Raw genomic sequence first — 12760 nt, 5'->3', positions numbered from 1 at the left:
GATGAAAAGGCAAAGTCCTTACCCTTAAGAGGTTCAGAGCCTGTGGTGGGGGTAAGGGAAGGTACCACTCTTCCTCTATCCCTACAGGCTGCCCACTTAAGTGTTTCCAAGGACAAGTAGTCGCTGCTTCCTCCATTTGACTTAGATGGGGGTCAAGTGTCCCTGCCCCAAGTCTCAATCTCTTTGAAAATCATAAAGTCATATACGAGAAAGAGGAAAGCAGACCCTGGCATCCAGGAGCTGGCTTGGTACTATGAAGTAGATCTTCCTTAGTGCTGCTACAGCTGGCCAGGCGCTCACAGGTAGGTGTTTTTTCCTCTCCTGCTGAATGTAAACAACTTCACAGAAAATCAACATCAGACAAGGCAACTCCGAGAGCATGATGAAGTAAGACAAAGACCAGCATCATTATGTCTGAATAAGACAGAACATGAACATTGTCCAATTACAAAACACCAAATATACCTCTATTTTAGCTAAAATGACTGCTATTAAAAAATATGATGAAAAAACATAAAATGTATCCTCTTAACCATTTCATCTTGAAAAACAGAAACTCTATACCAGTTGGACAACTCTTCAATTCTTCCTCCCTGCAGCCCTAGGCAACCATTATTCTATGCTGTTTCTGAGTTAGCTGTTTCAGTTACCACATATAAGTGATATGATGCAATATTTGTCTTTCTCTCTCTGACTTACTTCACTTAGCATAATGCTCTCAACGTTCTATTCATGTTATCACAAATGGCAGGATTTCCTACTTTCATTTGGCTAAATAATATTTCATAATATATAAATCACATCTTTACCATCCATGCTTAGATGAACATTTAGGTCACTTCCATGTATTGGCTGTTGTGAATAACGTGAGAGTGCAGCTATCTCTGTAATATTCTAATTTCATTTCCTTTGGACATATATCCAGAAATGGGATTGCTGCATTATATGGTAGCTCTGTTTTTAAGTTTTTGAAGAACTTTCATACAGTTTCCGGAGTAGCGATATCCGTTTATAGTCCCACCAACAATGCACAAGGGTTCCCTTTTCTCCACCAGCCTCACCAACATGCTACATAGTATTTGCTTTTTTTTTTTTTTAATGTCATACTAACAAGTGTGAGGTGATATCTTATCATGGTTTTGATTTGTATTTCCCTGCTGGGTAGTGATATTAAGGATCTTTTTATGTACCCGTGGGCCATTTGTATGTCTTCTTTAGGAAAAAAAAAATCTCTTTTCAGTTTCTCTGCCCATTTTCTATTTTTATTTGCAGTTGAGTTGTATGAGTTCTTTATATATTTTGGATATTAACTCCTTATCAGATATACGGTTTGAAGATATTTTTTTCTGTTCTGTAGATAGCCTTTTCATTTTGTTGATTGTTTCTTTTGCTGTGCAGAAACTTTTTAGTTTGATATAAGTCCCATGTATTGCTTCTGGTGTCATGTCCAAAAACTTGTTGACAAGACCATTGTTTGGTCATGGTACCCTTGCCAAAGATCATTTGCACATATATGTGAGCTCATATTCTGGGCTCTCTATTCTGTTGCGTTGGCCCATGTTTCCTTCTTTATGCCAGTACTATGACTGCTATTTCTTGGCCAATTACAGCTTTAGCGTCTCTCTAGCCTTCCACGCTTACTCCTTGGAAGGAAAGTTATGACCAACCTAGGTAGCATATTCAAAAGCAGAGACATTACTTTGCCAACAAAGGTCCGTCTAGTCAAGGCTATGGTTTTTCCTGTGGTCATGTATGGATGTGAGAGTTGGACTGTGAAGAAGGCTGAGTGCCAAAGAATTGATGCTTTTGAACTGTGGTGTTGGAGAAGACTCTTGAGAGTCCCTTGGACTGCAAGGAGATCCAACCAGTCCATTCTGAAGGAGATCAGCCCTGGGATTTCTTTGGAAGGAATGATGCTGAAGCTGAAAGTCCAGTACTTTGGCCACCTCATGTGAAAAGTTGACTCATTGGAAAAGACTCTGATGCTGGGAGGGATTGGGCACAGGAGGAGAAGGGGACAACAGAGGATGAGATGGCTGGATGGCATCACTGACTCGATGGACGTGAGTCTGAGTGAACTCCGGGAGTTGGTGATGGACAGGGAGGCCTGGCGTGTTGCGATTCATGGGGTCGCAAAGAGTCGGATACGACTGAGAGACTGAACTGAACTGAACTGAGCCTTCTTTCTCTTGGGTAAGATTTATTAACATATTGAATCATAGAATCACCCCCACTTCCTGACAGCGTCCAATCCAGAGCAAAGTCCTGCTTCCACAGCCCCTTAGCCCTAACTCATTTAATATAAGCTCAGATCCTGTAATGCATGCTAAGTCGCTTCAGTTGTGTCTAACTCTTTGCGACCCTATGGACTGTAGCCCGCCAGGCTCCTCTGTCCATGGGATTCTCCAGGCAAGAATACTGGAGGGGGTTGCCATGCCCACCTCCAGAGGATCTTCTGGACCCAAGAGATTGAACCCGGGTCTTTTAAGTCTCCTGCACTGGCAGGCGATTTCTTTACCACTAGCGCCCCCTGGGAAGTCCAGAATCCTGTAATAGGATCTTCCTAAGCTGCAGTCCATGGGGTCGCTAAGAGTCGGATACGACTGAGTGACTTAACTTTCACTTTTCACTTTCATGCATTGGAGAAGGAAATGGCAACCCACTCCAGTGTTCTTGCCTGGAGAATCCCAGGGACGGAGGAGCCTAGTGGGCTGCCGTCTATGGGGTCGCACAGAGTCGGACACGACTGAAGCGACTTAGCAGCAGCAGCAGCAGCAAGGCACCCCACTTGCCTGGAGAATCCCAGGGACGGGGGAGCCTGGTGGGCTGCCGTCTATGGGGTCGCACAGAGTCGGACACGAATGAAGCAACTTAGCAGCAGCAGCAGCAGCAAGGCACCCCACTCCAGTACTCTTGCCTGGGAAATCCCATGGACGGAGGAACCTGGTAGGCTACAGTCCATGGGGTCGCGAAGAGTCGGACACGACTGAGGGACTTAACTTTCACTTTTCACTTTCATGCACTGGAGAAGGAAATGGCAACCCACTCCAGTGTTCTAGCCTGGAGAATCCCGGGGACGGGAGCCTGGTGGGCTGCTGTCTATGGGGTCTCACAGAGTCGGACACGACTGACGTGACTTAGCAGCAGCAGCAACATTCTCTTAAGACCTGCATTTCCCAAAATTCTACAGTTCATGATTGAGTAATAAACTCAATCTATTTAAAACTACACGTGGATTCTTAGTGGTCTTTGGAGTGTGCACTGACACAAAACCATGGGATCAATATTTTCAAATATACAGAATAATATACACCAACAAGAAGTCACATACCAATAAAAGAAGGGGGGGGGGGCAAAAAGAAAAAAAAAGTAAAAAGTCACAAGAGAAGAACTACAAACAAATGATTTCATACGTACTGGAAAAGCGTTGTATTTCAAATGCATAAGATTATGGTCCTGATTCAGTTGGTGTGACCATCATTTCAACTTGAATCCATTTTCTGCTTCTGCAGAAATCTATAAAAATCTCAACACTAAGAGCCTGAGAAACGCTGTAGGTATTTGCGTTAGGGTTCAGAAGCCGTTGCGAATGGGGTTTAGCTCCGCCCAGGCCGAAGTCACGTCACCTTCCCCAGTAAATCCACATTCCCGCGGTAGACGAAATCCTCCGAGGCAGCAGCGGCGCAACTCAGCCGGCTGGGCCTACAGTAAGGACGTTCTAGCCGATTGTCTACTCGGTGGTAGGGCCCGCAGCTGCCCGGCCCCCGGGCGCCGCCATGTTGGAGGCGCAGGACGGGAGCCATGGCTGCGAGCACCAGATCGGCAGCCAGAGCCGGACCAGCTCTGCCAGGCATATGCTGGAAGTGCGTCCGGGGCTGTTCTTGGGTGGAGCCGCGGCCGTCGCGGAGCCAGACCACCTAAGGGAGGCGGGCGTCACGGCAGTGCTGACGGTGGACTCGGAGGAGCCTAACTTCAAAACGGGGGCTGGGGTCGAGGGTCTACGGAGTCTCTTCGTGCCAGCGCTGGACAAACCCGAGACTGACCTGCTCAGTCATCTGGACCGCTGTGTGGCCTTCATTGTCCAGGCTCGCGCCGAGGGCCGCGCGGTGCTGGTGCACTGGTGAGTGGTCAGGTCCGTGGGGAGAGCAACCCCGCCACGCTTCTACCCTGGTCCACCTCACCCTTTCCCTCCCAGGGCCCAGAAGAGGACCAGAGGGCTGTCCCAGCTCCCTCTTGCGTAGGCTTGTGTCAGAGAGAGGAGTGGGCAGGACACGACCGCTCAGGCTTTTCATTCATTTTGTTTGTGTTGGTTCGTTCTGCAGCAGCTGAGTTTTCGAGGGTAGGAGGAATCTTCAGACTAAGTCTCTACACCTGCTGCTGCTGCTGCTAAGTCGCTTCAGTCGTGTCCGACTCTGTGCGACCCCAGAGACGGAAGCCCACCAGGCTCCCCCGTCCTTGGGATTCTCCAGGCAAGAACACTGGAGTGGGTTGCCATTTCCTTCTCCAATGAATGAAAGTGAAAAGTGAAAGGGAAGTCGCTCAGTCGTGTCCGACTCTTAGCGACCCCATGGACTACAGCCTACCAGGCTCCTCCATCCATGGGATTTTCCAGGCAAGAGTACTGGAGTGGCGTGCCATTTAAATCTCTTCTCGAGTAGCCAGACGCGTACTGAGGAAATGCAGACTAGGATGTGAGGTGCGTCGTAAGAGAGATTAACAGAGGTTAAGGCTATTTGAACTTCAGAGGGAGAGCAGGCTATATTCATTGTTTTTGGTTGAGGCAGGCGTGGCCGATGTAGGGGAGATTTGGAGGAGAAAAATTGATTAGGACGTAGCAGTGGCAGAAAGAGTGTAATTACAACAGTTTACGCTTACTAGTCAGCAATTTTACAGCCAGCCTTTGTTATAAATATTACATAAAGAATATAAGGTAGTGATAAAATAGAAGTTTGGGACCAGATCTCCAGAGCCTTTAAAACCAAGAGCAAAAGAGTTTAGATTTGTTCTGAAGCCATTCAGTTCAGTTCAGTTGTTCAGTCCTGTCCGACTCTTTACGACCCCATGAATCGCAACACGCCAGGCCTCCCTGTCCATCACCAACTCCCGGAGTTCACTCAGACTCACGTCCATCGAGTCAGTGATGCCATCCAGCCATCTCATCCTCTGTTGTCCCCTTCTCCTCCTGCCCCCAATCCCTCCCAGCATCAGGGTCTTTTCCAGTGAGTCAACTCTTCTCATGAGGTGGCCAAAGTATTGGAGTTTCAGCTTTAGCATCAGTCCTTCCAATGAACACCCAGGACTGATCTCCTTTCGGATGGACTGGTTGGACCTCCTTGCAGTCCAAGGGACTCTCAAGAGTCTTCTCCAATACCACAGTTCAAAAGTATCAATTCTTCGGTGCTCAGCTTTCTTCACAGTCCAACTCTCACATCCATACATGACCACTGGAAAAACTATAGCCTTCATTAGATGGACCTTTGTTGGCAAAGTAATATCTCTGCTTTTGAATATGCTATCTAGGTTGGTCAGAACTTTGCTTCCAAGGAGTAAGTGTCTTTTAATTTCATGGCTGCAGTCACCATCTGCAGTGATTTTGGAGCCCCCAAAAACAAAGCCTGACACTGTTTCCCCATCTATTTCCCATGAAGTGATGGGACCAGAAGCCGTGATCTTAGTTTTCTGAATATTGAGCTTTATGCCAACTTTTTCACTCTCCTCTTTCACTTTCATCAAGAGGCTTTTTAGTTCCTCTTCACTTTCTGCCATAAGGATGGTGTCATCTGCATATCTGAGGTTATTGATATTTCTCCTGGCAATCTTGATTCCAGCTGTGCTTCTTCCAGCCCAGCGTTTCTCATGATGTACTCTGAGTATAAGTTAAATAAGCAGAGTGACAATATACAGCCTTGACGTACTCCTTTTCCTATTTGGAACCAGTCTGTTGTTCCATGTCCAGTTCTAACTGTTCCTTCCTGACCTGCATATAAGTTTCTCAAGAGGCAGGTCAGGTGGTCTGGTATTCCCATGTCTTTTAGAATTTTCCACAGTTTATTGTGATCCACACAGTCAAAGGCTTTGGCATAGTCAATAAAGCAGAAATAGATGTTTTTCTGGAACTCTCTTGCTTTTTTCATCCAGCGGATGTTGGCAATTTGATCTCTGGTTCCTCTGCCTTTTCTAAAACCAGCTTGAACATCAGGAAGTTCACGGTTCACTTATTGCTGAAGCCTAGCTTGGAGAATTTTGAGCATTACTTTACTAGCGGGTGAGATGAATGCAATTGTGCGGTAGTTTGAGCATTCTTTGGCATTGCCTTTCTTCAGGATTGGAATGAAAACTGACCTTTTCCAGTCCTGTGGCCACTGCTGAGTTTTCCAAATTTGCTGGCATATTGAGTGCAGCACTTTCACCGCATCATCTTTCAGGATTTGAAATAGCTCAACTGGAATTCCATCACCTCCACTAGCTTTGTTTGTAGTGATGCTTTCTAAGGCCCACTTGACTCACATTCCAGGATGTCTGGCTCTAGGTCAGTGATCACACCATCGTGATTATCTGGGTCATGAAAATCTTTTCTGTACAGTTCTTCTGTGTATTCTTGCCATCTCTTCTTAATATCTTTTGCTTCTGTTAGGTCCATACCATTTCTGTCCTTTATCAAGCCCATCTTTGCATTAAATGTCCCCTTGGTATCTCTGATTTTCTTGAAGAGATCTCTAGTCTTTCCCATTCTGTTGTTTTCCTCTATTGCTTTGCATTGATCGCTGAGGAAGGCTTTCTTATCTGAAGCCATTATAAGATGCTAAAAAATTAGTGTAATTATTTTTCAGTAGGTAATACATTCACATGGCTCAGAATTAAAAGTGAATAAGGAAATCAAGGAATACTTCTTTTGTGTAGCAGTAGTATTTCAGAGGCATAGGATTTACTTGAGTAGAAGAAGCAGACAAGAAGTGGACCCAAACTTTACCATTTATAGGGGGTGGGTTTTTTTGTTTTTGTAATTGTTGCTATTTGATATTTTAAAGGTTTCTTTTTCAGTCATTCAGGGGTCAGTCGAAGTGTGACTGTAATAAGCGCTTTTATGATGAAGACTGACCAGCTTACCTTTGAAGAAGCCTATGAAAACCTTAAGACTGTCAAGCCAGAGGCCAAGTGAGTTACTTGTTACAGTAATAATTCTGCTTTTGTGATGCAGTTTTATTTATTTAAAGAAAATTTAACTCTGTATCTGTTTGCCCTTGCAGGATGAATGAGGGGTTTGAGTGGCAACTGAAATTATACCAGGCAATGGGCTGTGAAGTAGATACCTCAAGTGCAGTTTATAAACAATATCGTTTACAAAAGGTTACGGAGAAGTATCCAGGTAAGTAATAATTGGCAGTATGTATTCAGTCCTTTTTGGGCGTCCCTGGTGGCTCAGCCTGGGTAAAGGATCCGCCCGCAATGTGGGAGACCTGGGTTCCATTCCTGGGTTGGAAAGATCCCCTGGAGGAGGTCATGACAACCTACTCCAGTGTTCTTGCTTTCGGAAATCCCATGGACTAAGGAGCCTGGCGGGCTATATAGTCCATGGGGTTGCAAAGAGTCAGACACAACTGAGCAACGAAGCACAGCACATTCAGTCCTTTGTAGATGTGGTTTACTCTGAGACCATATGCTTCAGGTGCATTATTTCACTTTTGAAGCTAAACCGTGTTTTAGCAAGAAATAGCTTGTTCAGGGTCACATGGTTTGTAAATGGCTGGCTCGAACTTGAAGTCAGGCAGTCTGTGCTGGAAGCCAAGGGCTGCATCACTGTGCTCTCCCAGCTCGTCCTCATTCCTCAACACGGGAGATTTTTTTTAATTTCTGAGATTAGCATTTTGTTGTTTAGTTGCTTAGTCGTGTCTGACTCTCTTGTGACCCCATGGACTGGCTCCTCTGTCCATGGGATTTCCCAGGCAAGAATACTGGAGTGGGTTGCCATTTCCTTCTCCCGGGGATCTTCCCAACCTACAGATTGAACCTTCGTCTTCTGTATTGGCATGTGGATTCTTTACCACTGAGCAACTTGCCTCAATTTGACACAAACTGAATTTTGTCTGAAAATGTAGAGTTGATTTTGACAAATGGATATGTTTTATGTTATGTAGAATTGCAGAACTTACCTCAAGAACTCTTTGCTGTTGACCCATCTGCCATTTCACAAGGATCGAAAGATGGGGGTCTCTACAAATGTAGAAAGTGCAGGTAAAATATTTTGTATCCTCTGGAGATTTTACTTTGTTTCAGTAGAAAAGTACTGAAGTTTCAGTTTCTTAAAATCTTGTGGGAAGAATTTGTTTAATGGAATAATACAGAAATTTCATATTCAGATCTGATTTCAAGGAGAATATGAATTCTTAAAAGTTATCTGGTTACTTGTAGAGTTTATCAAAAATTAAAATAGCATAATCATTGTTATATTAATTTGCCCTCTAAGAAATACTGCACTTTTAATCTATTTTTCCATTCTTTTGGAAATCATTAATGTTTTTGTTTGTTTGGGGGTTGCAGGCGATCTTTATTTAGAAGTTCTAGCGTTTTGGATCATAATGAAGGAAGTGGTCCTATAGCCTTTGCCCACAAGAGGATGACGGCATCCCCCATGCTTTCCGCAGGGAGTCAGGCTCAGTGTACGTCTTACTTCATTGAACCTGTACAGTGGATGGAATCCACTTTGTTGGGAGTGATGGATGGACAGGTGAGAACACATTTTACTTTCTTTAGTTTTATTATGTCATCTATATTTTGTTCCTTCTTTCATTTTAAACCATACTTTAGTGTTTTACTCCATCTTAACTGCTTTCTTTCTAAAGATTATATCTCTATAGGATAGGCAAGATTCTATCAAAGATAAATTAGTTAATTAAAAACCAGGTGATCTAAAACAGTGATCCACTTTCTGGTTGAGAGCTTTTGGTCTCAGTTAATTCCTTTTAAGGCTATTGTTTATATTTTTTCAAATTAAGACAAACTAGAATATATTTAGCAAAACTTGAGCTTTGTAAGAAGTAGGGCAAATCACAGATTTTAAAGTTAGATTTAAAATTTCTTCTTAATCTTCCTTTTTTCTCCTTTGGCTCTATGTATCTCTGTTTTCTTGATTCTTTCAGTTTTATATGTTTGTTATGAGATTCTTTTTCATTTCTTACTAATTCTAAAGAATGCAGCTCATATGAGCATCCTGTGACCGCTACAACTCTTTTTAGGTTTACTTGATATTAGTGTAAAGATATTCTTCATCTAAGAGGTAATGATGTTTAAAGATTATCTAAGTTTGTATAGTGAGTTTTTATGAAACTCTCACTGTATTTCATTTGAAGAATACAATAATTTTATAAAATAGAGCAGGTATATATTCACATTTTATATATGAGGAAACTTAATTTACATTAGTTAATGTCTTGCCTAGAAGGGGGTACCCTATATTCAAACCCATGTTTTCAGATGCTGCTGCTTTATTGAGATATAATTCACTTGCAATATAATTCACCCATGAAAAGTGTACGTGGTTTTTAGTATGTTTAGTATGTTTTCAGTGGTTTTTAGTATGTTCACAGGTTTTAGAATCTGTCACCATTGTTATCGCTACCAAATAAACCTTGTACAGCAGTCACTTCCGACTCTTGATACTATTTGTTGAAGTCCACTTTATCTGTTTTTTCTTTTGTGGCTTATGTTTATGCCTTGCTGCTTTTATTTATCTTGGCTGCCCCTTGTGGGTTGTGGGATCCTGGTTTGCCGACCGGGAATTGAACCCTGGCCCTCAGCAGTGAAAGCATAGTCTTAACCATTGGATGCCCAGGGAATTCCCTTGCTGCTTTTATTTAATCTGGAAAGCATCCAAGATAAAGGCACTTATTTTTTTGTGAAATATTCTAGGTCACATTTGTGCATACTTCTTTGTACCTTTATTTTCTTATAGAATATATACCTAAAAGTGGAATTCCTGGCTTGAAGAGTGTACATCTTAAAATATTACTAATATTCTGGGCTGACCTTAACAATGCCCACACAAATTTGCCTTTCACTAACGTTGAATGCATGTACTCACTTCCCCATACCGTTGGCATATGGATATTATAAAATCAGTAAGGTTTTGTCTGTCTATGAGATGAAAAATGCTAATCCTAAGGTGTCTTAATTTGAATCTCTATGACTACTGCTGAGACCAACATCCTTATGTACTTATCAGCCATTTATACTTTGTTTTGCAGGAAATTTCCTTCATATCCTTGGTGCATTTCAGTGGGTTTTGTCTTTTTCTAAGGAATTTAGGAGCTGTTTATGTAGTCTAGTGTTTCACATAATGCAGGTGTTTTCTCTAGTCTGTTGCTTATCTCAGCTTTGAGATACACAGTTTTTTTTTTTTGTTTTTTTTTCAGTTTATTGAGATATAATTGATATACAGCATTGTATAAGTTGAAGGTGTACGGCACAAATGGCCTGACATACATATATTATGAACGTGGTTTTTTTAAATTATGGTAAAATAGTCATAACATAAATTTACCATTTTAACTATTTTTAGTGTGTAATTCAGTAGTATTGAGAATGTTCACATTGTGCAACCATCACCACCATCTTCCCCAGTTGAAATGCCATACCCATTAAACACTAATTAACTAATTACCCATTAAACATTTATCCCTACCCCCTCCTCCCCAGTCCCTGGCAACCACTGTTCTACTCTCTGCTTTTATGAATGTGACTCCTCCAGGTGCCTCATAAATTTGTGGCTGGCTTATTGCACTTGGCATAATGTCCTCAAGGTTCATCCATGTTGCAGCGTGTGTCAGTTTCCTTCCTTTTTACTGCTGATTAGTCTTCCATTTTATGTGTATACCACATTTTGTTTGTCTACTCATCTATCCACGGATATCTGGGTTGCTTCCTCCCTTTGGGTATTGGGAATAATGCTGCTATGAACATGGGTATACAAATATCTGTTTTGGTCCCTGCTTTTATTTCGAATATATACCCAGAATTGGAATTACGGGATCATACAGTAACTCTATGTTTAATTGTTTTGAGGAATGTGGTATATTTTGTCAAACTAAAAACTTGTAGATAGTTATGTAATCAATTTTAGTTCTGAGTTTTATGTACAAACTTTCTTTATAGTTGGTTTAAAAGTAAACACATGATATGGTGTGTGGATAATGAAAGATTTTTCTGTCTCATCTTGTTTATGATGACACTGTATTTAAAGTGTGGATCAGGTATGCTCATGTCTGTACTGTTTGTTTGAACTGCTCTAGTCTTAGTACTAGCTAATTAGAAATAAAAATTTAAGTCTTTAGGTAAAAAAAAAAAAGTCAACATATATGCCACAGTCATGAAGCCTTCTGTTTCATGCCTCAGTCTTCACCTTTCTCCTTTCATTCTGGAATTAATCTATTCCTTCTCTATACTCCCAGAGTACAACATACTTAACAATTATTGTAGTCTACTATCCCTTATAGTAAATTGCCATTACATTTCATCTCACTGGTTAGATCATCAACTCCTTGAAGCTGTGAGCCATGTCTTACTGTTTTATATCCTGTGTTACCAAAGATAATTACTTGTTTTATATAAAAGTGAGAGAAGAAGTAACACATCTGTTTTCTTTTAGCTTCTCTGCCCCAAATGCAATGCCAAGTTGGGTTCTTTCAACTGGTATGGTGAACAGTGCTCATGTGGCAGATGGATAGCACCCGCTTTTCAAATACATAAGAGCAGAGTGGACGAAACGAAAACGCTGCCGGTGTGGGGATCACAAACAAGAAAAACAGGAACTCGTTACATGTGATGACTTGCTGATATGTGCTGCTCTTCCTTATTGTCATCCGTGGCAGATTGTGTAGTTTTTAGGCTGTTAACATTTCATTTGCAATGTGAGAAGATAAAATCACTTGATGTTACTTAGAAATTATACATTGTCAGCTTCTTATACTGTCTATGTAGAATACTTTGTATAGAAATCAGAACTTTTAATCATGTAAATTATACTTTGACATTAAACTCTTCTGTAACCTGGATATTTTCTTTATTTCATATATATTAAAAGTTGTGATTTTTTTTCCCATCTTTTTTAAAAATTTATTTTTTAATTGGAGGAAAATTGCTTTACAATCTTGTGTTGGTTTCTGCTATAGAAAAAATGCAAATCAGCCATAATTACACATATGTCACTTCCTTAAAGTTGTGATTTTTGGAATGTTAGTTAAGAATTCTTCAGGTCTAGATGAACAGAATAATGTCCAGAAATTTAAAACTGTCATATTTAAGTGACATCCTTTTATTTCTAGAAATGTAAAGCAAATTTTCTTGGATGTGTTTTGACATTTTCTTTTCAGGGACATTAGTAAAGCTACGTAAGTCTGGATTTTTCTTGGAAATGTAGAAGGAAAGGACATCAGTAAAATGCTGACTAAAATGTCTTTTTTCTACTTTTGTTCTGGAATCCCAGTTATCTGAGTTTTTAGGAAAACGTGTTTAAGATACTTTTGGAAGTAATCTGCTTAAAGAAATATATTAATGTTAGGTATGTTTCTAATGATGAAGAAAATTAAATGTGAAGTAACTGCATATCAATCACCTTTTTAGCCTGGTGTGTTAGAGTATTGGGAAAGGTAATATGTCCAGATTAGCTTTTTAATGTGATCTCTGGAGACGAATTTATTTTACTCTTTGATAATAGTTAGAATTGTACCTGATGAGATGTTTGAACATTTACATGAGATCAGAATTA

At 41.2% G+C, this 12760-nt stretch overlaps 1 protein-coding gene across 1 annotated transcript; it reads left to right on the top strand.

The window, feature by feature from the left end:
- The first annotated feature begins 3716 nt into the window (after nt 1–3716).
- On the top strand, nt 3717–12047 carry DUSP12 (dual specificity phosphatase 12). Its single transcript, XM_006072667.3, has 6 exons — nt 3717–4120; nt 7042–7155; nt 7248–7366; nt 8136–8232; nt 8539–8725; nt 11642–12047. Exons 1-6 carry the CDS (start codon nt 3777–3779, stop codon nt 11816–11818), a joined length of 1038 nt encoding a protein of 345 aa, XP_006072729.2. The 5' UTR covers nt 3717–3776; the 3' UTR covers nt 11819–12047.
- The last annotated feature ends 713 nt before the right edge of the window (nt 12048–12760 follow it).

Source organism: Bubalus bubalis, chromosome 6 (genome assembly GCF_019923935.1).
Source record: "Bubalus bubalis isolate 160015118507 breed Murrah chromosome 6, NDDB_SH_1, whole genome shotgun sequence".
NCBI classification, from domain to species: Eukaryota; Metazoa; Chordata; class Mammalia; order Artiodactyla; family Bovidae; genus Bubalus; species Bubalus bubalis.
This window is presented reverse-complemented; position numbering and strand designations above follow the sequence as displayed.